Below are 26,563 nucleotides of genomic sequence, written 5' to 3'. Positions count from 1 at the left end.
TCCCACTGCCTTTATATTCTTCTAGGGATTCACTCAATTCCAGCTGTGTGTACCTAACATATGCCTCCTTTTTCTTGACCAGAGCCTCAATTTCTCTAATCATCCAGCATTCGCTACACCCACCAGCCCTGCCCTTCACATTAACAGAAACACACTTTCTCAATACTCTCAATATCTCATTTTTGAAGGCTTCCCACTTTCCAGCTATCCCTTTACCTGCAAATCAACTTCTGAAATTTCTTACCTAATACTGTCAAAATTGGCCTTCCTCCAATTTAGAACTTTAGCTTTTAGATCTGGTCTATCCTTTTCATAGCTATTTTGAAACAAATAGAATGATGATCACCAGCCCCAAAGTGCTTCCCCACTTACACTTCAGTCACCTGCCTGCATTATTACCCAAGAGAAGGTCAAGTTTTACTCCTTCTTTAGTAGGGCCATCTACATATTAATTGAGAACAGTTTCATGTACACACTTAAATTCCTCTCCATCCAAGTCCTTAACGCATGACAGTCCCAGTTTATGTTTGGAAAGTTAAAAGTCTCCTATCACCTGCAAAGGGGAAGAATTCATACACAATTCCTTAACATTCAATGGCATTATCATTGTTGACACCCCCCACAGTCCAAAGATGTGCAGGTTAGGTGAATTGGCCATGCTAAATTGCCCGTAGTGTTAGGTAAAGGGGTAAATTAGGGGAATGGGTGGGTTGTGCTTCGGCGGGTCGGTGTGGACTTGTTGGGCCAAAGGGCCTGTTTCCACACTGTAAGTAATCTAATCTAAAAAAAAACTCGATCTCCTGACTTGTCCGGACTTGTCCGACCTGCCCAGCTCCTTTTCCACCTATCCACTCCACCCTCTCCTCCCTGACCTATCACCTTCATCTCCTTCCCCACTGACCTATTGTACTCTATGCTACTCTCTCTCCACCCCCACCCTCCTCTAGCTTATCTCTCCACGCTTCAGGCCCTCTGCCTTTATTCCTGATGAAGGGCTTTTGCCCGAAACGTCGATTTTGCCTGTCCTCGGATGCTGCCTGAATTGCTGTGCTCTTCCAGCACCACTGATCCAGAATCTGGTTTCCAGCATCTGCAGTCATTGTTTTTATCTCCTGACTATTCTTACTCCTGTGTCTAATTAACTAGCCCATTAAGCACAAACCAATGCATTGTACTTTACCTCCAGCCATCACCATAATCCAGACCAGTGTCTAATTTTACTTCAGGTTTGGGAGGTTACATGCTATAACACTTTTTTCATGTAATTGATTACAGGATTTCAAAATTTCTCTCGTGATCCTTCATGACATGGTCACAGCAGCTAACTTGCAATCACACACTAAGCATTTAGTAATATAAATAACTCTCTCAGCAATTTAAAATCTTGTCGATATTTCCCTTTCTCAATGGAATTGTATATGAAAGGGATCTGGAATGCTGCTTTTAAAATAGGACCGACTGCCAAAGGTTGACACACAGGAAGAAACCAGCACACTCTAGCTCAGAAAAGGAAATTGATTTTTACTTTGGGACTAAGGATGTGTGCTCATTTGTGAAATTCACTGTGTGCAGGATATGAAAATTAATTCCTTGGTAAGGGGATCTCCTGTGGGGTTTGTGATTCACATCCGGTTTGTCAAAGCCTTGAGAAGTGAGAATATCTTGTCAAAAGTAAGCTCAAGAAGCAGCACCTCTTACAGTTAGGGCCTATTGAATTTGGCAATTTCCTTTAGTTTTAATTTTTGTTTTTACCATGTCTTGAGCTTGTTTTTTTTCAAATTTCAGACAGAGACATCATTCATTCTACTATTCAAACCTGGGCTTTGTTTATTCATTAAAATCATTACCCCTTCCTTTTTTTTTGCCTTTTTGTTACATGTCAAACAGGAAAAGTTATAATGGGGAGTAAAGAGATGGCAGATCAATTGATTTAGTTTTGTTCCGTCTTCTCAAATAAGAATGTAAATAATATCCTAAAAATGTTTGATTGTCTAGTGAGTGGGAGGAACTGCAGGAATTCCATATTAGTATGGAAATGGAGTTGTGGAAATTGATGGTATTAAAGGCTGATAAATCCCCAGAGCCAGATTTCCTACCAGAATAATTGGAAGTGGTGCTAGAAACAGTGGAACCGGTGGTCACCTTTCAAGATTCTATTGACTCTGACTCTGGACCAGATCCTATGAATTGAAGGTAAGCTAATGTAATCCCACAATTTTAAAAAGATGATATAGGGAAAACAGAATTATAGATCAGTCAGCCTGACATGGGTAGTGGGCAAAATGTTGGAGTCCATTAGAAACTATTTAATAGCAGAGCAGTTGGAAAACAGTGAACTAGATCGGACAGAGTCAGCATGCATTGACAAAAGGGAAATCGTGCTTGACAAATCAATTAAAATTTTCAAGGATGTAATTAGCAGAATTGATGAGCAGGAAGCAATGAATGGGATTTATTTGAACTTTCAGAAAGCTTTCCGTGAGGTCCCACGTAAGAGATTAGCATTACAGTTCTAGCTCTTCGGTTTGGGGGTAGTGTATGAGGTCTTTTTCATGAGTAGCAGGCACTGTCTCGTGAAGTATCATAGGAGCCGTTACTTGAACCCCAATTATTTACAAAATGTATTTAATGATTTAGGTTAAAGAATTAAATGGATTATTTCTACATTTGTAGACGATACAAAGCTGTGATGAGGATGCAAAGGTGGTTCAGTGAGTGAGTGGTGAATGCATGTAGCTGCAGTACAATATGGATAAATGTGAAGTTATTCACTTTGGTAAGAAAGACAGGAGTGCATATTATCTGAATGGTGATAAATTGGGGAAGTGGGAAGTCCAATGAGACTCTGGTGTCTTTGTACATCAGTCACTGAAAGTAAGCGTGCAGGTGCACCAAGTGGTGAAGAAGGCACATGGTACGTTGGCCTTCATAGTGAGAGGATTAGAATGTAGGAGCAGGGATGTCATGCTGCAATTGTACAGGGCCTTGGTGCAATCACATCTGGAGTATTGTGTGCAGTTTTGATCTCATTATCTGAGGGTGTTCAGGCTGTGGAGAGAGTATAATAAAGATTTACTATCTTGATTCCTAGGATGTCAGGAATGACACATGAAGAAAGAGTGGATCAATAAGGGCACCATCTACTGGAGTTTAGAAGCATTGGGAAGGATTTCATAGAAACCAAGAATATTCTAGCAGTAGATGTCACTGGTGACTGTGGTGTCCAGAACCAGAGGTCATTGAAAAATATGAGGTAGACCATTGAGGGCTGAGATGAGGAGAAATTTCTTCACCAGAGTGTGATGAGCCTCTGGAATTCTCTGCTACAGAAAACAGTTGAAGCCAAAATGTTGAATGTTTTGAAAAAGGAGTCAGATACAATTCTTGGGGGTTGAAGAGATCAAAGGACATGGGGAGAAAACAAGAACAGGGTACTCAGTTGGATGATCAGCTATGATCACATTGAATGGTGAAGCAGGTTTGAATGGCCTGCTCTTGCTCATATTTTCTAGTTATCTTTGTCATTTAATCTTGCCTGCCCTCCATAACAACACATAAGCAAAATACTCCAGATGCTGGAAATCTGAAACAGCAACAAAAAGTTGGAAAATCTCAGCAGGTCTGGCAACATCTGTGGTGAGAAACGAGAAGCATTTCAGATTGATGACCTATTTGGCCCATCCTCAACTTATCCCAGATCCTCTTTTATTTTTTGTTCCTCCCTCTCCCTCCTTTATTTTCTTCCTCCCAATTTCACACTCTCGCGCGCTGTGTCTCGCGCACTCTCTTTTCCCTAACACCCTGCCCAAGCCTCCTCAAAACCCATCAGGTTACTGTTCTCCTTTTTAGTTCTGTAGAAGTAAGATTCCATTTGAAAAGATAACTCTCGCTCTCTCTTACATTTTATTTGGTGTTAAAGAGAAAGATCAGGATTTGGGGGTGGGAGGGGGGTTACAACTTGTAGCTATCAGTAGAAAATTCATATTTTTGTTTGATATTTTGTGTTCCAAACATATTGGAGATTTTTGTGGAAATGCCCAGTTTATGTCCGATTTCCTGAGTGTCATGAGTTGGAAATCTGGTCTTCCTTTCACTTCAAGTTTTCTTTGAGATGTTCTTTAATATGATTTCAGTACTTGATGTGGCTGGCTCATTTGATGGTCTGCTGTGCTTGTTATTGGGTCTTTATAAAATATGTGTGCTCACACATTTATAAAGCAGTCGAACCTTCTCAGAGAGGTATCAAGTAAGCTGAAGTACAGCTTGTGGTCTTCATTTTTAAATGTTTTCATTTTGCCCACTCCTTTCTAAACAAAAGTTCAGTCTGTTCAAACATGAAGCGTGAGCCAGCCATCTGGGAGTGAGGGATTAGAAAGAGTGTTTGCACATAATTTTCTTGAGGACCTCAGTCTCTGGATGGCTGACAGATGAGTGTTGGAGTAATCTCAGTCAGATTTTACCAAGTGTTGTTAACTTCTTTACTGGCTGACAGGTCATGTAATTGTAGCTGTGAGCTAACTCTCATTTATTTTTCGGCCCACCCCCCCACGCCCTTCTCCAGATGTGCAAAGCAATAACATGCAGTATCTAGTCTTCAATCTGGCCAGACAACATAATTAAATTGCAGGCTCCAAGACTAAGGGCAGTTTTATGTCAAGGTTGTCTCACTGTTTAGATCCCACTAGACTCTCATCAGCTGTATCTCCCTAGATCTAAATTTTGAGGATGTATCCTTTTATTTGGAATGATTTATCTTAACAGCATGGTATTAGATTGCTGGCTTTTGATTTATAAATAGATCGGTTCTGTCCTGCTTGTACATAATCCAAAAAAATAGAACGTGTCACATTCTGTATGACCCAGACAATCATTTTATCCATGTATAATTTCAGTTACATCACACTGTAAATTTTTGCTGTAAATTCTGTGTTAGGATTGAGCCCTCCACTATCACCTGATGAAGGAGCGACGCTCTGAAAGCTAGTGTGCTTCCAATTAAACCTGTTGGACTATAACCTGGTGTTGTGATTTTTAACTTTGTATGACCCAAGAGTACAAATACTCCCGTCATCTCTGAGCATAGTTAGCTATCTCGGCTCGTTTTTGCTGCTCAAGGTATTTTCTTGTGTATAATTCAGAAGAATATAATATTTTTGCATGCTGACAATTTCAGGCATAGTGTCTTCTGAGAGCCACAGACCATGCGTGACCTTGGAGTGTCATGTGAACCATATGGTTAAGAGCTCACCTGGTGAATTATCTGTCTTGAGTTTTGACCTTTTGTGGCATTCTTGCCTCCTTTGATTCAAGATCCTTACTCTAGAATACTGAATGTGATTTAATGTGTCTTCATCTTGATGCTTATTATTTCTTTTGACAAAAAGAGATGTGAAGATGATTCCAGCCCATTTCAGTCTAGGATGATATTAAACATTGACATCCAATCTTCAGAGATGAGAACTAATGGTGCTTCTGTCTTTGGGGAAATCAATGATAAGTTGATAAGTTCTTTAATCAACTGCTGTGGATTGTATTATAGCAGTGCCTTTAGGTGTACGTACAGTGTGTACTGTATACATGCTAGTGCATATTTGATACAACTTTTGGCTCTGGACCAGACCTTTGGTAGAACTCAGGAATAGGGAAGGTGAAATCATAATGCTGGGGGTATACTACAAACCTCCCAACAGCCAGCAGGAGATAGAGGAGAGAATGTGTAGACAGATCTTGGAATGATGTAAAAACAGAAGTGTGGTTGTGGGTGATTTTAACTTTCCCTATATTGAGTGGGACTCACTAGTTAGGGGCTTGGATGGGGCAGAATTTGTAAGGGCCATTCAGGAAGGATTCTTGACACAAAATATAAACAGTCCAACCAGGGAAGGGGTCATACTGGGCCTTGTTTTGGGAAATGAGCCCGGCCAGGTGAAGTGAAGTTTCAGTGGGAGAGCACTTTGGGACTAGTGACCATAAGACCATAAGTTTTAAGATATTCATGGATAGGGAAAACAGCAGTCCTCGGGTGAAGGTGTTAAATTGTGGGAAGGTGAACTACAACAATATTAGGCAGGAACTGGAGAATTTTGATGGAGGCAGCTGTTTGAGAGTAAATCTACATGGGACATGTGGGAATATTTCAAATGGCAGTTGATAAGAGTTCAAGACTGGAACATTCCTGTGGGAATAAAGGGTAGGTATGGCAAGTTATGTGAACATTGGATGACCAGGGATGTTATGACTTTGGTCAAAAAGGAAACAAAAGTAAAGTCTAGGAGGGTGAAGCCCTTGAAGAAAATAAGGAAAGTAGGAAAGAACTTAAACAAGGAATTAGAAGGCTGAAACGAGTCATGAAAAGTCATTAGCAAACATGATTAAGGAGAATCCAAAGTCTTTTTATGCATATAAAAAGCGAGAGGGTAGCCAGGGAAAGGGTTGATCCACACAAAGGCAAAGGAGAGAATCTCCATGTGGAGCCAGAAGAGGTAGGTGAAGTCCCAAACAAATACTTCATGTCAGTATTCACCAAAGAGAAGAAATTGGCGGAATAAGTCTCCGGGTCCTAATGGGATCCATCCCAGAATAATGAAGGAGGTAAGAGAACAAATTGTTGGAGTGTTGACAGACATCTTTGTATCTTCTTTGGCCACAGGTGAGGTCCCAGAGGACTGAAGAATAGCCAATATTGTCCCATTGTTTAAGAAGAGTAGCAGGGATAATCCAGGAAATTACAGACCTGTGAGCCTCACGTTGGTGGTAGGAAAATTATTGGAAAAGGTTCTCAAGAACAAAATCTATACACATTTAGAAATAAACAGACGTATTAGCAATAGACAGCATGGTTTTGTATGGGGAGGTCATGCCTCACTAACTTAATCGACTTTTCTGAGGAGGTGATGAAGATGATTGAGGGGAAAGTGGTAATGTTGTCTACATGAAATTCAATGAAGCCTTTGACAAGGTCCCTTGTGGCAGACTGGTACTAAAAGTGAAATCACCTGGTAGAAGGGTGAACCAGCAAGATGGATACAAAACTAGCTTATCAAACTCTGTAACATGTCGCCAGAGGAGATGGTGGAAACAGACACAATAGCAGCATTCAAGAAGCACCTAGACAAACACACAAATAGGAAGGGAATAGGGGGATACAGATCCTGTAAGCAAAGATAGTTTTAGTAAGGACGGGCAAAATGTGTCGGCGCAGGCTTGGAGAGCTGAAGGGCTTGTTCCTGAGCTGTATTGTTCTGTTCTTCTTGTTTGTTTTTTGACACCTGGGTTCAAATCAGCATTCTCGGGCATTTCTTTTCATTTGTTCATGGCTGGGCCAGCATTTATAACCCAGCCCTAATTGATCCATAACACTAGCTTTTAATTCTAAATTTTCATTGGTTTAGATTTTATCATCTGCCATGGTGGAATTCAAACCCATGTTCTTCCAGCAATCTAGCCTGAACGTTGGTCTGGTGATAATATCACTACATCCCCTTGGTCTGCTGGTTCTTCGCTCAGTTTTATTTTTGTTTGTTGCTCCTAGTTGACTACTGCTTAAAAGGCATCTGTTTGAATTATTTTTAAAGTTCATAGTTTGTTTCACTAAAACATGAGCTTCTTTCTCAAGGCTATGGTTAACAAGCTATCTCCTACTGGGACATACGGTGAGTTGGAGTGTCATGGGTTGAATCACATAATCAATCTTTACTACTGTCAAATCCACTTTTTCCAAATGCACAGATATATTAAAAACCTCTGATATTCCTTCTTCAGTATTGACCAGTGTGGCAGGTAAAAAAAGGATCAGGCCTGGAACCAGTTTCAGTGTGCTCCTTGTCTGTAGATTGTTCCTGATCAGCAGTCAGCAACTCTTAACTGTCCCAATGGTCTGGTGTTCAAAATTTAAGAAGATGTTTGCCAAGTTTGTGTGTGCTCTGTAATGTGGAGCCTCATCTGTTTCATGTCCTTTCCTGGGCTCATTCAAATGTCCTACGAGCAAGCAGGGTAACTTGCATGGCTTTGTTCTATGGCCTTGATGTCAACTTTCATCAAAATAGTTTTCCCTCAAGTTGTCTACTTGAATTTAGCAAGAAAAACCGGGGCTTGTTTTATTGCTGCATTAAGAATAGTGCAAGTTCTGCTGTGTTGCAATCAATTTTTCTACCTTCTTCATTCTGTCCACATTAATTTCCCTTTTTATTTGGTCTGCCCTCCCTGTTCTACCACCTGTCAAGGTCCAGCTGGACAGATGAATTGGTGACCAACTCTCAGATCTTCGCTGCTGTTACTCAGCAATAGAGAAGACCCAGGTCAATTGACCTCCACCCTTCAGGTTAAATTAAGCCATGTGGCTTTTGACATCATGGCATCCAAGCTTCAAAAGTGTATTGCTATTATGTTGTCCTGGTGGATAGCCAGGCCTGCTTTGGTGTATTTTATATGCCTGCAATGATTAATGAACGTATGCTTTCATTCTAGGTAATCTGTTTCCAACCCTTGGTGACGTTCACCTAGCGCCCTTTACAGATGAGCAGCTTTACATGGAACAGTTCACAAAAGCAAACTTCTGGTATGGTGGTTGTTCTGCTTTGGTGGGGAGGGGTGTCTTCAGACGTGTGGGAGGACAGTTTTTGAGGCAGAACAATGTGTTCCCCATCTGAGTAATTATTAACTGAAAGCTCTTCAGAAAGCACTTGTTTCATATTGTGAGTAAAATGTGTTAAAACAAGTGGCCTTAAATATTTAAAATGCTTTATACCAGAGCTGTTTCAATGCAGAAAGAATTCAGTGTTCAGCTTCTTTGGGAGCAAACAAATCCTGTGCATTTAAGCCGACACTGACTCCTTGCAAGCTCCCTACAGCAGATCTAACATTTCTTATAACTGTGCTGCACTTTTTTAAACTTAAATTCTAAATCTGTAAAAATTACTCTGATCTTGCCAACGCTGATCTCATTTAACGCACTCCCTGTGCAATGTAACCTGTATGCCTCTGTTAGAAATCACACAACACCAGGTATAATACAACAAATTTATTTAGAAGCAATATCCTTCGGAGCGCTGCTCCTTCATCAGGTGGTTGTGTAAGTCTTTTTTGATCTGTACATGCTTGCTTACTGTGATCTGCTTGTAAGCTAAGCTTTTCACTGTACCTCAGTACATATGATATTAGATCAGTCCATCAATCAATCCTGCAATTCTCCATCTGAGTATAGCATCCATACCCTAACTGTCCAGCCATGTCCTTTCAATATCTATTTAAATGTGTCTTTTTGGATTTGTCTTTAAAAGCTTCCTTTTAAATTTCACTCTGGATCAGTGTTTTTTTTTCTTTTTTTCTCTCTCCTAAGCTTCAGTCTGCACTATATTTTATTCATGATTTCAACAGAAGTATTGCTAATCTTAAGGTGGCAGTGAACCACCTTGAGCTGCTTTATTCCATGTGGTGTAGATACACCTGATGATGCTGGGGAAGACGTTCCAAGTTTTTTTAATTCAGCGATAGTAATGAAGTGGTGATTACAGTTCCAAATCAGGAAAGGTGTGAGAGTTGAAATGAAACTTGCAAGTAGGCGCTGGTGTTCTTGTGCATCTGTTGCCCTTCTACATCCTAAGCAGTAAAAGTCAGCAGTTTAGAAATGGCTGTCAAGGAGGTTTGGCGAGTTGCTGCACTACTTTATAATTGGTACATCTTACTGCCACTGTGTACCAGTGGTAGAGGGAGTGAATGTTTAATGTGATGGACAGGATGCCAGCCAAGCAGGTTCTTTGCCCTGAATGGTGTCAAGCTTCTGGAGTATTGTTGGAGCTGCATTCAATCATGCAATGAAAAATATTCCATTGTACTCCTGGTTTGTGCTTTTGTACATGGTGAAACGTGTCATAGTCATTGAGTTATACAGCACGGAAACAGACCTTTCAGCCCAACTCATCTGTGCCAACCAGGAACCCTAAATTGAAGTAGTCCCATTTGGCCCATATCACTCTCAACCTTTCCAATTGATGTACCATCCAGATGCCTTTTAAATGTTGTAATTGTAGCAGTCTCCACCACCACCTCTGGCAGCTTGTTCCATATATGCACCACTCTCTGCGTGAAAAAGTTACCCTTCTGGTCTCTTTTAAATCTTATCTCTTTTAAATCTTCCCCCTCTCACCTTAAACCTATGCCCTGTAGTTTTGGACTCCCCTTCTTTTGTCAGTTGTCATTGCCAGGTACTTGTGTGACACCAATATTACTTGCCATTTATAAATCCAAATCTGCCCAGGTCTTCCTGGTGTGGGAACAGATCCCTTCAACATCTGTTGCAACTCATTGTATAGTAAAACCTGTTTAAGCATGCACCAGCTGAAATAAATGCCTGTTTCCTGACCCAAATATACAAGATGCAGTCTGAAACCACTTATATTTGTAAAATCCATGTCAGCAAATGATGTTCATAAAGGGATGTATTTCACAGTTTCTTTATACAATATTCCTGATGTGATCTGGGACTATTTTTACAACATTGTTTATTCTCCCAACTCCCTCTTTCTACCACTACTGCCCTCAGTAATTTGAGATGTATATTTGGGTCTCTAGAAATATATTTGTCTACGCTGTTCTGCTGGAGCTGGAATTCTGTCACTTGGTTAAAAATAAATGTAATACTTTTGGCAGGTGATGCCACTGAAGTCCTAAATTGTCAACAGCTAGTGCTGTTGTGCTTTTCCAGTTTCTTTAGAAATGTTGCTGGCTGCCACTCAGTCAGTACAGGGAACTGAAGAACAGACCTACTTCCCTTAATTCCATTGCACTGAGATGGGATGTTTCTGAGAGTAGTCCACACAAGCAAGATGCAATGAGAACTGCACTGGAACTTAGAGTTGCACGAGTATTTAACGAGACGCTTCTCTGCAGTTTGCCCTGATTATGGGAAAGTTATCCTCTTTTCTGGCACTGTTGAGACCCAAATCTTTATGGAATGTCGTAAATGTGGACCAGTCCAAGCATTGAACTGACCACAAGCTATTTTTATGGTTGTCTTGATCTCCATTGTATAAATAATTCTGGCCCTGTTGACATTACAGTTTGGGCTGTAACAAAGCTTTTTGTTGTTTGTGAACTTTGCCAATTCGTGCATTTGCTATTTTTTCTTATTACTAGCTCCATTTTGAACCTGACATCTTACTGGGTGATTTTGTTTTATTTTAACTTTGAGGTGAATCCAGTTCTGCTTTTTCTTTTTTGTTTCTTGTGACTAACTGGCATATCTTGTGCTTGATACCAGGTATCAGCCATCTTTCCACGGTGTGGATTTATCAGCCCTCCGAGGTGCAGCAGTAGATGAATACTTCAAGCAGCCTATTGTGGTGAGTGTGTTGCGAGCATTACTAATGTATGCTAATTTAAAATCAATTTAATTGTGCACCATAAATTTTTGTTCACTGTGTTGCTGGGAGAATTTCAAGGATTGAATATTAAATCTGAAGATACAGGTCAGGAATTGACCACCTAGTTTTTGGATAAAGGATACTTTTGGTTTTTGGATCCACTGTAGTTGGTTTGCACCCTTTTTTTGAGGGAGGGTAGCTGGTAGAGAGAGAAAAGAAAATCACTAAACCAAATAGGGCGAAAAGCGAAGATTTTCTTATCAAAGATCCCAAATGGACCTGTAGATACACTGAATTCGGCCCTTTGGAAAATAAACTTCACTTTTAGGTCCATTTGAACCAACCAAAAAAATCTTATGTCCAAAAGACCAGATCTCAACATATCAACAGGTCTGTTCGGATCAACTTCCAAAATGACCTTCGGTTTTTTGATTTTCAGACTTAAGGAGAGTGGATACCTGATCTGTATTTGATGTATAACAGGCCAAAACCTGGATTGTGACAAATAGCTTTGAGCTTGTGCGCTGGGGAAGAGAATGTCTTTATTGCTTTTATTCAGTGACCAGGGTTCTAAAATAAGCATATGGATATTTGAGTATGGATTGGATTGTATTTGGCTCTGTTACTCATGATGGTCAAACATTGTACAGAAGCAGCTGAGCTGCGATATGATTAGCCATTTGACTCCTTGCCAACATGTTTTGGTTTGTTCAAGATAACATGAAAGGAATTGACTGAAGAGTATGTGTTTACTTTTTTTAAAAAAAGTCGATGGTATAGGAAATTTCCACTTCTATCTAAGCCTGCAACTCATGCGAGGCAACTAAATGTATCTTAACTCCAGATTCTGTACTTATTTCCATTGTGTCCCTAGGTGTTGTGAAGGTGCAAGCTGCCTCTCTTTACAAGGGTTAGTGACTTATTTTACTGTGTTTTTAAGGACACATTTGATATCAGGATTCTAATGGCCAAGTCGGTGAAGTACACAGTGAACTTTCTAGAAGCCGAAGAGAATGATTTGCACCGGTAAGATGTCGAACTCAGAGTGCACAGTGCTGATGGAATACAAGTCCCAGAGAATCGTCACACAACTCCTGTGTATGGGGCTGGAGTCACAATGAACAGGGCTGATGGAGCACCAGTCACACAGAATCGCCACACATCTCCTGTATTTATTGGGGCTGGAGTCAATTGGCTAAGATCAGGATTTGCTTGCAGGACTGCTAAATTTCCTGGTTATTTCAACAGCCAATCCATTAATGTTATTACAAGGGCGGAAGTACTGTAATTTCACGAAAATAACCCAGAAGGTATATCTTAAAACAAAATGATAGATGCAGTGAGGGTTATTTGGGCGACTTTTGTTTGCAGAAGGCCTGACCAGTTCGATTACTCTGCAGTCACTGGTAAGTTGATGTGAGAATGGAGATGGCTGAATCTTGTATCGTTGTATGTAAATGGGCATTTGTGATAATGTACAAGTTATTAGCTGTATAGTTTTTGCCAAACCAATGAGTTGTATAGCAAGCTTGGGTGAATAATGTTGAGTCAAGGAGTGCACATTGAATACTGTGACCTTTTTTCTGTCCTCTTTTACAAAACATGTGGAGGGGTGAGATTTTCGTGAAATTACAGTAGGTCTGCTCTGATCTACTTCTGCCTAGATCCACACTACATCCAGTGCCTGGTTAATGTAGCACATGGTGATGCTGGCCACACTCACCTCCAGTGTCAACCAGATGCTCTGCAGCCCTGAATCCTCAACTCCATGCTTTTTTTTTTTGTTTTGCTGTGAACTCCTTCTCCAGTCACCTGAGATGATGGTTGTTTGTATCAATTGGAGAATGGTGGATATCAGGGAGTGACCACAGGCAATAATCAGTAGGGCTATACTTGCATCACAATTTGTGAGCAAAGAGCCTGGACTATTTCCCCACTGCTCCCAGATAACCCATATTCTTGGTTTAGGGTGAATTTTTTTTTTAAATTTTAATTTGTACTACACGTTCATGAGATGGCTTTGAAATATTTTTGCCACTCTGTAGCCATTGACAGCTGACCTGCATGCTCTTTAGCATTACAGTGATTGCACTAACAGCTCTGTTGTAGTCATGACAAGATGTAGGAATATTGTAATTGCTTACTGCCTGTAATTCTTCCGCTTAGTGGAAGTACAGCCAGCTATGCACTCTTGCATAAATGAAAGAATGCCTGGACCTTACTGCTGTTGCTGAGGTACCTTTTTTGTGCTACTGATCACTTAATGTACCATTTTTACATTGAATGCAGACAGCTGCAATGCTTCTGAAAACCATTTGTGCAATCAGCACTGAAAAAAAAATTAAATGTCACATCTTAATTAAAACCTGTTAATTAAGGTTAGTATCTAATGTCAGTATCTAATTATTGGAGTTTTAGGCAATTGCAGTGTATTGTCTGCAGTCTCCCCTGCAGCAGTTTCATTGCCAGGAGCAGCGAGGCTTAAGTAAGTGTGGAAAGGGGGAGGAAAGGTTTAGTGAGTGTTGAATGAAGGAGATTTGAAGGGTTTTTAAGCTAACTCTTACACCTTGGAGTTGATTTACTAATTCAAGGCTAGAGTGAAACTGCTCTCTAGAGTTACTTGGGTGGTTAAAGTTTGTGGTTCCTAACTTTCTTCTGTTTTGTGACAGCACTGAGGTACTGTGTGTGTGTGTGTGTGTGTGTGTGTGTGTGTGTGTGTGTGTGTGTGTGTGTGTGTGTGTGTGTGTGTGTGTGTGTGTGAGAGAGATTTAGGAAGCAGGATGTCCCTTGTGCACACTTCTAGAACTGTGACTATTTTTAGTAGTTTTAATATCAATTTGACATTATTCTCCCAAATGTCTTCACTGCTTTATTTATTATTACAGGATAGAAATTCCATTCAAGTTCCATATGTTACATTCAGGGTTAGTCCATGGTTTGGCATTCTGGTTCGATGTGGCCTTCATTGGTTCCCAGTGAGTATTTAAGTTCAAACTTGTATAAATTGCTGTTAATTTATTTGTTACGACAAGTGGCTTTAATATGTGTTATATAAGTATTGCTGGAACCATTTTGGTTTGCCTTTGTAGAAAGCAATAGACCAAACTGGAGTCTTAGGAGCAGAGCTAGGCCATTTTGGATCCTTTAGCCTGTTCTGCCATTCAGTTAGGGCATGGCTGATATGTGCCTTCTGACCACCTCCATTCTATAACTCTTAATTCCATGTATAGGACAATTCCATTAATTGCGATGAAGTTGTAACTCTGTTTAGAGGCCAGAGGCAAGACTGACAAGTGATAAGTAACATTACCAACCCCACATATGCCAGGCTATGACCATCATCACCAACAAGACATAATCTAAGCCACCCATTGACATTCAATGGTGTTACCATCATTGAATCCCCCATTGTCAACATCTTGGAAGTTATCACTGATCTGAAACTCAACTGGACTCACTGCATAAATGCAGTGACTACAAGAGCAAGGTCAGAGGCTAGGGATACTGCAGGGGGTAACTCACCTCCTGACACCCCAAAGCCTGTCTACCATCCATAAGGCACAAGTCAGGAGTGTGACGGAATACTCCCCACTTGCCTGAATGAGTGCAGCATCAACAACACTCAAAGCTTGGCACGATTCAGGACAAAGCTGCCAGCTTGATTGACACTGCATCCACTCCCTCCACCACCAACCCCATAGTGGCAGTTGTGTATGCATTGCAGAAATTCACCAAAGATCCTCAGACAGCACCTCCCAAGCCCATGACCACTTCCATCTAGAAGGACAAGAGCAGCAGATACATGAAAACACCACCACCTTCAAGCTCTCCTCCAAGTCACTCACCATCCTGACTTGGAAATATATCGCCATTCGTTCACTGTTGCTGGGTCAAAATTCTGAAATTCCCTCCCAATTGGCATTGGGTCAGCCCACAGAAGATGGACTGCAGCAGTTCTAGAAGGCAGCTCACTACCTTCTCAAAGGGCAAGTAGAGATGGGCCATAACTGCTGGCCAGCCAGCGATACCCAAGTCCCAGAAAATGGATAAATTTGTTTTTAAAATCTTGGAGCAGAAGGTGCTTTGTACATGGCTGCGGAAGGGATGGGCTTGCCTAATTCACACAGGTTTTTTTCTTTTGTCTGCAATGATACAAAATTTGAAAAAAATGAATCGATGAATGTGTCAATGCGAGTTCTAAACCTGAACAAAGGTTAGTGAGGTGGCTTAATGGTTAGCATTGCTGCCTCACAATGTCAAGGACTCGGTTCAATTCCAGCCTTAAGCAACTATCTGCGTGGAGTTTGCACATTCTCTGCATGGGTTTTCCCATGGTCCAAAGATGTGTAGGTTAGGTGGATTAGTCATGGTAAATTGCCCATCGTGTCCAAAGATGTGCAAGCCAGTTGGATTATGCAGGGATAGGGTAGGAAGTTAGGTCTGGGTGGAATGCTGTTCAGACGGTTGGTGTGGACTAGGTAGGCCAGTTGGCCTGCTTCCACGGAGTAGGGATTCTACGAATTCTAAAGGTTTTGTGTACTGAACTAATTTCAGTTTTGTTCTGGTGGTGTGTACTGACCTCATGTCCCTCTCTCAGAATGACGGTGTGGCTGTCAACTGCTCCGACAGAACCTTTGACCCATTGGTACCAAGTTCGCTGTTTGCTTCAATCGCCACTTTTCACCAAGGCAGGTGATACGCTGTCAGGGACTGTCATGCTGAATGCCAATAAAAGGTAAGATGGGCATGTATAATTGCAAAAAGTCCCAACAACTCCATTAAATCTGGAAATGCTGATCATATAAGTTTGAACTTCATTGTTTCTTGGTTGTTTTTTAATGAAAGGTATAAAATGATTTAAGAACAATATGTATTTATTTAGTGCTGTGACCTTAGTAAAGTATGCAAAGATCCTTTGCAGGAGCATAACAAAACATAATTTTGACATTGAGCTGTTCAAGAAACGATTACTGCAGAGGTAGCTTTTGAGAAGAAAGGGGTAGTGAGGTGGAATTTCAACAGAGAATGTTTGAGTTTGAAAGCAAGAAGACAAAATTAAAATGGAGATATTAGGTAGTGCTCAGAAATAGGGAGGGTAATGAGTCACTCATGAGAGTAGTTTATAGGCCTAATAGTAACCACATTTGTTGGACTAAGTATATAGGAAGAAATAAGGTGGGGGGGGCAACATGAGGGTCATTGATGATTAATGATTTTAATGTTCTTACAGATTTTATGAATCGGATCGACAAAGATAGCCTGGAATTGGAGTTCATAATTATCTTAGGAATAGTCTGTGGTTGGCTTGAAAACATGCCACTCTCAGAGCAGACTTTTCTAGATCTGTATAACAAGTCAAGATCAATGAAGAGTTAGATTTATTTAATATTGTCACTTGTACCTAGTTACGGTGCAAAATGGATTACCTCATTAAAAAAGCCACACCTCTGAAGCAGTGATTACAGCATGATTGGACTTTGCTTTCACTTTGAAGGAGAGAAGAGTGTGGTTGTAAATTTAAAAGGGAAATTTATAAGGGCAGAATTGGCTAAAGTGAATTGATAAATTCGATTAAGGATTTGGTCAGTAGCATATTAGCATGAATAAAAGATTAGTTAATTAGGAATAGGCATTAATGGATCATTTTCAGGCTGGCAAGATGCAACAAATGGCATACCACAAGGGTCAGTGCTCAGGCTTTACTAGATTTACAATCTGTACCAACAGTTTAGATGAAGGGACAGAATGCATGGATGCTAAATTTGCTGAAGGCAAAGATAAGTAGGAAAGTAAATTGTAGGAATATGAGTCTGCCAAAGAACATGCTATATGTTTTTATGTAAAATTAGAATTTTAGCAGTAAAAGTAAGGGTCCACTTGTACGCAAGTAATATCTTGAAAAGATTTGAAAGGTTCCTTGTCCCATCAACTGAGTTACCACACTGGACACACTTCCTGCCAACTCCACCCCCAAAATGTATATCAAAAGGAGTCAAATAGTAACCTTTAGTATTGAAGTTTTTATATATTTTTAAAAAAACAACAGGTTTGAACTGGGCTAGGTATCTGCCATTCCTTCTTGACAAAACATTGCCACATTAGAGGGTGGCAATAGTAAGGTAGAAGCCTTGACATCACTTGTTGATCTGTGCAGTCATGAGCTGAACAGTTGTCTTCAAGTTTGTGCTGTTCTGAGATTCTGTCAAATGAGTGAGTTTACACTGGGACAAGTTTGATTTCAGTGGCAAGTGGGGTGATGCAAGCAATTTGGATTTTTTGTGTTAACATATACATGAGATATCTGAAAATGATTTGTTTTGTTCAGGGAATCGACTTTTTTATACAAGGTTGCCTGTCATATGGTAGACAGGTAAAAAAAGGAAGATGCAATATTATGTGGGAAAGTGTGAACTACTTCACTTTGGCAGGAAGAATAGGAAAAACAGCTTATTATTTAAATGGAAGGAGATTCCATAAGTGCAAGAGGATCTAAATGTCCTGGTATGTGAGCCACAAAAAATTAGAATGCAGGTACAGCAAATAATTCAAGACAAGTAGAATGTTTTTTTAGATTAGATTAGATTAGATTACTTACAGATTAGATTAGATTACAGTGTGGAAACAGGCCCTTCAGCCCAACAAGTCCACACCGCCCCGCCGAAGCGCAACCCACCCATACCCCTGCATTTACCCTTTACCTAACACTACGGGCAATTTAGCATGGCCAATTCACCTGACCTGCACATCTTTGGACTGTGGGAGGAAACCGGAGCACCCGGAGGAAACCCACGCAGACACGGGGAGAACGTGCAAACTCCACAGTCAGTCGCCTGAAGCGGGAATTGAACCCGGGTCTCTGGCGCTGTGAGGCAGCAGTGCTAACTGCTGTGCCACCGTGCCGCCCATGTTGTCATTTATTGCAAGAGGAATAGAATATAAAAGTAGGGATGTTTTGCCCAGTGGGACAGAACATTAGTAAGACCATGTTGAAGCAATGCAAAGATGATTCACTCAACTAATTCCTGGGCTGAGAGCATTATTTCGAGTAAAGGCTGGATGTGCTGAACCTGTATCCATTTAAGTTTGGAAGAAAGAAGTGGTTTTACTGAAGTGTACAAGACTCTGAGGGAACATGACTGCGTGAATGCTGAAAGAATATTTCCTTTTGTAAGACCGCTTAGAACTAGGGGGGACAGTTTCAAATTAAGGAGTCTTCCATTGAAGATGGCGATTGAAGAGATTTTGTTTGGTCTCTGTCAGGGCCCCTGGAACTTGTCCCCATAGAACAATGGGGCAGGGACTTCAGATATCCTTTTAAGGCAAAGGTAGGTTCTTGACTAACAAGGTAGTCAAAGGATATTGCTGATAAATTAAAAAATGTCATGGGAATGTGAGATGTGGTGAGCAACCTTTTTTTAAGAGACACAAAGTCACTAATTTTTATTGATCTGTAGTTTCCTGGGTTTTTGATAGTCTTGATTTTATTCCAGTGTAGACTCTTAAATTCCCAAGGATCTAAAACCACTGTCCCTTCAGCTTTATCGTTTGAATTGTCAACTGGTTTTAGCCTGTGTAATAGAACTTACTATTTTTTCTTTCCATAGGCAAAGTTATGATATTAGTATTGTAGCCCAGGTGGATCAGACTGGTTCAAAATCTAGTAATGTACTGGATCTGAAGAACCCGTTTTTCAGGTAAGTGTAGCTGACAGGTGCTCCTTTCATCATTGTACAAGACATTGCAGAGATTCCCAGTTTTAGCTCCTTTTTCTCTATCCACCTACCTTTCTGAATAAAGAAAGCATAAATGACGACTCATTGCAATTTCTGCATTTCCCAAATGTTTTCTTCCGAGTAGTACAGTTGGCTGCATCTAAGAATCTCCATTACCAAGCAAAATAGTGTGATTCAGTGTAGAAATAACACCGCCTTGTATTATTTATATCTGCAAGTAATCCCTTTCTATAAAGGGGAAATATGAAACCACCAAATTTATTTTCTTGACTATCTCTCCTCAGTTGCTGAATTATAATTTTTGCCTTCTCCGTAGAGCAATTCTCAGCTATTTGCAATCCTTCCACATGTCTAGTGCACTATTTCATAAAACTAATTGCTCTTATCTGGAAAGTCCTTACTACAAAGTTGTTAGTGACAGGAGCTTTGAGAAAACAAAATAAAAGATACTGGACTCAGCTAATGAGCTCAGAAGCAGTAATGAGCTGAAAGCCTCAATGTAGTTTTACTGCACAAAGCCAAAATACTGCAGATTTTAGAAAATGGAAATAAAATTTGAAAATGTATCAAATCTATCAGCATTTGTGGAGAGAGAGAGAGGTCAAAGTTTCTGATTAGAAACTAGTGATTGAGATAAGCAAATACAGAGTCAAAGAAAAGGATAGTTCTGTGACGGGGTCTGGGGCAAGGTGTGACAATAAGTGATTAAATTCACTTCAATAAACGTAAGAGGTAATGTTGCAAGGCAAAAGAAGTATTAAAACAAAGGTTTGATCCAGAAGAGGTATAAATGGTCGTCGTCATGGAGGAGGGGGGAAGTAAAGAAACATTGGCATGATGAGTTGGTAGGAGAAAAGGTCAGTCAGTCCCAGAGGTGTGGACTACCCTGCCAGTCGTGTACTGATGGGAAAATCTATGTTCCAAGGAACAGTCAGCACTTCCTCTGCTCTTGAGAGTCTAGTGCTGCATTTTCAGTTATTGAGAAAATGGCATTAATAGATTAGGTCCATGTTTGATTACAGCAAATGTTTAATGTGTAACTGTTAAGCTGCTCTTTTGAGCTACAAAGATTTTAGGATCTTGGTTACAAATAATGGAGGTTAACCTTTGCTTTTGTGTTTTGTTATTTTAAAGCTTCCCATTTCTGTTTTTATGCTGTTTTTTGTTATGCTAAATATTGAATAGTTAATAGCATTGCTGGAGAAGAGCGAGACTGGAGCTGAACTTTCTCTGGGTGCAACATTAGTCATAGAGTCAGAGAGCTGTACAGCTCGGAAACAGACCCTTCGGCCCAACTTGTCTATGCTGAGCAGATATCCTAAATTAATCTAGTCCCATTTACCAGCACTTGGCTCATATCCCTCTAAAACCTTGCTATTCATATACCCATCCAGATGCCTTTTAAATGTTGTAATTGTACCAGCCTCCACCACTTCCTCTGGCAACTCATGCCATACACACACACACCAGACACGCACACGCACCACCCTCTGTGTGAAAACATTGCCCCTTAGGTCCCTTTTAAATCTTTCCCCTCTCGTCTTAAACCTGTGCCTTCTAATTCTGGGCTCCCTCACCCCAAGGAAAAGACTTTGTCTATTTACCCTATCCATGCCCATCATGATTTTATAAACCTCCTATAATGTCATCTTTCAGCCTCTGATACTCCAGGGAAAACAGCCCCAGCCTATGCAGCCTCTCTCCGTAGCTTAAATCCACCAACTTTGGCATCATCCTTAAAAGGGTTCAAAAAAGATTTACAAGTTTCACAACATCCTTCCAATAGAAGGAAGACCAGAATTGCACACAATATTCCAAAAGTGGCCTAACCAATGTCCTGTACAGCTGCAACATGACCTCCCAACTCCTGTACTCAATGCTCTTAACCAATAAAGGACAGCATACTAAACACCACCTTCACTATCCGATCTACCTGTGACTCACTTTCAAGGAGCTGTGAACCTGCTCTCCAAGATCTTTGTTCAGCAGCACTTCCCAGGACCTTACCATTAAGTGTATAAGCCCTGCTCTGATTTGGCTTTCCAAAATACTGCACCTCACATTTATCTAAATTAAACTCCATCTGCCACTCATCAGCCCATTGGCTCATCTGATCAAGATCCAGTTGTAATCTGAGGTAACCTTCTTCTCTGTCCACCACACCTCCAATTTTGCTGTCATCTGCAAACTTACTAACTATACCTGCAATGTTCACATGCAAATTATTTGTCAATGCCAAAATCAAGGACCCAGCACTGATCTTGTGGCACGTCACTGGTCACAGGCCTCTGGTCTGAAAAGCACCACCCTCTGTCTTCTACCTTGTAGCCAGTTCGGTATCGAAATAGTTAGTTCTCCCTGTATTCCATGAGACCTAACCTTGATAACTAATCTATCATAAGGAGCCTTGTTGAATGCTTTGCTGAAGTCCATATAGATCACCTCGTCGATCCTCTTCATTACTTCTTCGAAAAACTCCAAGTTTGAGAGACATGGTTTCCCACGCACAAAATCATGTTGACTCTCCCTAATCAGTCCTTGCCTTTCCAAATGCATGTAACTCCTAAGGATTCCCTCCAGCAACTTGCCCACCACCAGTGTCAGGCTCACTGATCTGTAGTTCGCTGGCTTGTCCTTATCAACTTTCTTAAATAGTGGCACCATGTTAGCCAACCTCCAGTCTTCTACCAGCTCTCATGTGACTATTGGTGATACAAATATCTCATCAAGGGGCCCAGCAAATGCTTCCCACAGAGTTCTAGGGTACGCCTGATCACATTCTGGGGATTTATCCACTTTTATGCATTTTTCGACATCCAAAACCACCACCTTTGTAATATGGACACTTTTCAAGATGTCAGCATCTATTTCCGCACATTCTAGATCTTCCATGTCCTTCTCCGCAGTAAACACTGATGCAAAATACTCGTTTAGTCTCTTCCCCCATCTTTTGTCGTTCAACACAAAGGCTGCCTTATGATCTTTGAGGGATCCTATTCCCTAGTTACCTTTTGTCCTTACTATATTTATAAAGTTCTTTTTGATTCTCCTTAAATTTATTTGCCAAGTACAATTTCAACAAAGTGATCATCCATTTCCTATTTCTCATTTCCAGCCAAATAACTTCCGTGGATGTATTCCCAGGAATATCCTCCCTCAGTACAGCTGTAATGCTATCCCTTATCAAAAATGGTACACTCCCTCCCTTCTCACGCCGCGCCCTTTCTAACCTGCCTCTGGCATTGGTATTGTGAAACATTAAGCCGCCAGTCCTGTGGCTCTCTGAGCCACGTTCCTGTAATTGCTGTGATGTCCCAGTCCTATGTTCCTAACCATGCCCTGAGTTCACCTGCCTTCCCTGTTAGGCCTCTTGCATTTAAATAAATGCAGTTTAATTTATCAGCCCTACCTTATTCTCTGCTTTGTTTCTGCCTGCCCTGACTGTTTAACTCGCTCCTTTTCCCACTATACCAGTCTCCAATTGATCTCTTTCCGCCTATTTCCCTGGGTCCCATGACCCACCGTACTAGTTTAAATCCTCGAGCAAACCTTCCTGCCAGTATATTAGCCCCTTTCCAATTCAGGTACAATCCATCCTTCTTGTATAGGTCACTTATACCCTCAGAAGAGATTCCAATTATCCAAAAAATGTGAAGCCTTCTCCCCTGCACTAGCTCCTCAGCCACACATTTATCTGCTCTATCCTCCTATTCCTACCCTCACTACCTTGTAGCACCAGGAATAATCCAGATATTACTACTCTCGTGGACCTCCTTTTTAAATTCCTGCCTAACTTTATATATTCTCCCTTCATAATCTCATCCTTTCCCCTTCTTATGTCATTAGTTCTAATGTGTACAATGAGCTCCTGCTGGTCCTCTCCCCTTTGAGAACATTCTGCACCCTATCAGATATTCTTGATCCTTGCACTGGCGAGGCAACTCACCATTCTGATTGGTTGCTGCCGGCTGCAGAAATGTCTGTGCCTCAGACTCGAAAGTCCTCTATCACAGTCAATCTCTTGGAAGCCGATGTACCCCTTATTACATTAGAGCCATTCAGTTCTGCATAGTCAATGGATGTATTGAGTCCTAAAGCCTTCTCTTCCAAACTCTGAAATCAAAGTCTGTATAGCTTACACATGGTTGACTTCAAAAGAGATGAAAATAGAAAATGCTGAAAGTAGCAGGTTAGACTGTATCTGGGAGAGTGATGCTGAGCATGTTTGGAAAGTGTGGTCTGACCAAGAAAGTCTGTCGTCTTAATACGGAGATCAGGAGTTATTTTGTTTCTTAGTGTGTAAATTAATCTCTGAAATTTTGTAGCCCAGTGGCTGTGGAGGCTTGGTCACTTTGAGTGTGTTGAAAACAGAGATTGATTTTAATATCCAGAAATCTAAGCACATCAAGGGATGTGGGTTGCTGCAGGAAAATGGCATTGAGGTATACAATCAGTGATGATCTAGTTGAATAGCAGAGTCGTCTGGAGGCTGAGTGGCTTGCCTCTGCTTCTAGTTTGTATGCTAAAATGTAGGTCAATTACCTGTTGTCAGTACTAGATAAAGTTGGAACTCTGACAGGCTTTAAATATATACAGAGACCAAGTAAGGAACAAAAGGCTAGGTCTGAGATTCAGTGTAAAACTGAGTAATTAAATAACAGTGGATGATGGTGTGAGAGAAGAAACAGGAGGAAAGATAATGAAACAGACCATGAGTCTTTATTTCTGTGCAGTCACTTCAGTGAAATTTTGCTCCTTTTTAATTCTATGATCACCATCACTTCTGTGTGTATGCTTCAGTGATGTCAGTTACAGGTGCCATTCATGTGTGTCTGCAGCATTTTCATCACAAAGCAAATGCTGTGACCATCCTGACCTTGGAGCTGCCTGATCTTCAACCTGCACAACAAGCCAGGCAGCATCAAAGAATTTAATGTCTGTCTACAGTGCATCTTTTTTTTTTAAAAGATGAACACTTGAAATATATGTATATGCCCATATAGGGGAAGAAAACTAGAAGACATGCCCTTTATCTGAAATCAGTATTGAATAATTTTGTCTCTATTCCCCTCCCTTCTTCTGTCAGGTACACAGGAACAACTCCGTCACCACCTCCAGGTTCGCATTATGTATCGCCATCTGAGACCATGTGGAATACATCTGGCTCTTACAATCTCAGCTCAGGACTAGCAGTATCTGGTATTTTACACTCTTATTATCTCAGTTCTACAAAATATGGGTAATTTTAATTGAGAATCACTAAATTTTACTTTTGCACTGTGTAACTCATGAGTTGAACTTGTATTCACCATGATAAAATTAAGGCATTTGGATGCACAAAATCTGGAGAATAGCAGGTTGCACATGGCCTGTATCTTGAAATACTGTCCAGCTGTAAATATTACATTTTAAACTACCTCTTGAATCTTCTGAGTATTATCTAATTGGCAATCTCCTAAATTCAAGGCTGCCTGTTGCATCTTAGTTGTGTTTTATCATCTTTTTCTTTCTGTCTTTCTTTCTTTCTTCTGTGGTATGTCTTTTAATATTGTTTCTTGGAATGTCGGCATCACTAGTGAGACCAGCATTTGTTGCTCATCCCTAATCACCCTTGAGAAGGCGGTTGTGAGGCATTTTCCTGAACTGTGTGGTGTAGATACACCAGTCGTGCTATTAGGAATGGAGTTCCAAGACTTTTGGCCCAATGACAATGAAGAAACTGAGATATAGTTCGAACTCTGGACTGTGTGTCACTTGGAGGACAACTCCCAAATAGCATTGCTCCGATACATTTTCTACCCTTGTCTTTCAAGACATTTAGTGCAATCAATAGATGTCTAATGTGGTGGGATCTTGTTCTGCTTAGTGCTAGGTTGACTGTCTGCTTCTGTACACTCTAGCCGTTTTCCATTAATTCACCTTCCTGATGATAGTGCTTCAGGAGTCTGTTTGGTCCACGATGTGTACGTGTAGCTTTTTGGCAGACTTTTGGGATTTGCTTTTCAATCCCACTAAGTTATTGCTTGACCTTACTTCAAAAATTACAAAGTTTGCTACGTTCCTCTGGTCTGGTAATGGAATAATTTTATTTGTTCCTTAGAATTAGGCTTATATCTTTGCATGGTCTTCCAGCAGATCTTTCTCTCAAAATAACCATGAGTAAATGGCACTCTATTTCTCATCTGCCTTCTGTCTCTCGGATAGTTATTTGGTATTATAGAACTTTACGTTTTGCTGAAAAAGACATTTTTTGTCCAAGCTCTTTGTCTTGCACTTTATAATACTTCACAAGTATATCAATGTGAAGGAAAACAACACTTCTATTGTGTTTCAGAAAAATGGCTGGTTGGCAAATTGATTCTAGTGGAGATTTTGCTATTGAGCATGCATTAGTTAGATGATGACTGACTGTTAACTGCTAAGCTTTGTTGAATTATTAACCAAGCAAAATGGTTCTGATTCCTTCTTAATACTCATGGCATTAAACACAGTTTACTGTCAGTAAACATCTAACTGGTCCATTTTCTATGACCAGCACCTCAACCAATCAGAGTCCACTTGTCAACCAAGCAGCATGCTTATCTTACAGTATAAAAATGTTGTTGTTCTTTACATTTGTATTCTTGCAAATGGTCCTGATGAGTGCATGACAGGTGAAGTTTTGTTTCTTTTTGTACCTGATTTGATATTGAATTATTTCGACTACTTCCTTCTTAACTTTTAGTTAATCAAACTGAAGGATCAAGAAATAAACTTAGAGATACTTGTTCACTCAAATTCCAGATGCATTCGTATCTTACTGCATCCACACCAGCACTCACTTCCAAATTGTCTGCAAAAATGTAAATTGTTTGAGTTGAGGGATGAGTAGCAGCTATTGGATTCCTTATTACAGCAAAATTTCACCCACTGTCAATTGAGACTGCATTAGATTAGATGTCAGCATTCAAAGAGTTATTGTTTCTTTTTTATGGAGGATGCATTTCAGTAGAGGGAAAATTAGCTAGCGTTTTACTTTTAGCAAAGTGCATTCAGTCTCCTGGATCTCACGTTTTGAAGAAATAGCACATTCTCATGGAATAGTAAGATGCTGCTAGTTCCATATGCTGAGTTTGTAGCTGGTATAATGCTGAAATTTTGTAATTTGTACTAAATTCCACACTGGTGGGCAACAATATAATGTATGGTACTCTGCTTTTTTGCTTTTCTAAGGAGTCCCAACGGCATATGATCTGAGCAGTGTAATTGCCAGTGGATCTGCAGTCAGCCACAACAATCTGATTCCATTAGGTAGGTAGAGAATAACTACTTGTTCAGCAGTTGAGGGTCATAGGATTTTTCACAGTTGCATGGAAACATTAATAGTCAAGTTTTAGTTGTTCAAACTCCAAACCAGATTAACTTTAATGTAACCCTCCTCTGCTATCTTGGCCTCTCAGCCACAGGAACTTCAGCTTTTAAATGGCACTC

At 40.4% G+C, this 26,563-nt stretch overlaps 1 protein-coding gene across 5 annotated transcripts in view; it reads left to right on the top strand.

Annotated features, from left to right (window-relative positions):
• Positions 1-26,563, top strand: part of carm1 (coactivator-associated arginine methyltransferase 1) — an 84,188-nt gene that overhangs the window by 42,195 nt on the left and 15,430 nt on the right. For 4 of the 5 annotated variants that reach the window (XR_015754413.1, XR_015754414.1, XM_043694809.2 and 1 more), the window contains exons 7-14: positions 8,467-8,557; positions 11,258-11,339; positions 12,301-12,386; positions 14,246-14,335; positions 15,958-16,095; positions 18,965-19,054; positions 24,180-24,292; positions 26,306-26,383. Coding sequence is in view for 3 of the 5 variants with exons in the window: in XM_043694809.2 (XP_043550744.1) it covers positions 8,467-8,557; positions 11,258-11,339; positions 12,301-12,386; positions 14,246-14,335; positions 15,958-16,095; positions 18,965-19,054; positions 24,180-24,292; positions 26,306-26,383 (768 nt within the window). In the remaining 2 variants the exon portion in view is untranslated. The remainder of the gene's footprint in view (positions 1-8,466; positions 8,558-11,257; positions 11,340-12,300; positions 12,387-14,245; positions 14,336-15,957; positions 16,096-18,964; positions 19,055-24,179; positions 24,293-26,305; positions 26,384-26,563) is intronic. The other variant, XM_043694810.2, reaches the window with a different exon arrangement.

Source organism: Chiloscyllium plagiosum, unplaced genomic scaffold (assembly GCF_037043375.1).
Source record: "Chiloscyllium plagiosum isolate Xiang-an unplaced genomic scaffold, Cpla_swu_hap1 HiC_scaffold_45, whole genome shotgun sequence".
Classification (NCBI taxonomy): Eukaryota; Metazoa; Chordata; class Chondrichthyes; order Orectolobiformes; family Hemiscylliidae; genus Chiloscyllium; species Chiloscyllium plagiosum.
This window is presented reverse-complemented; position numbering and strand designations above follow the sequence as displayed.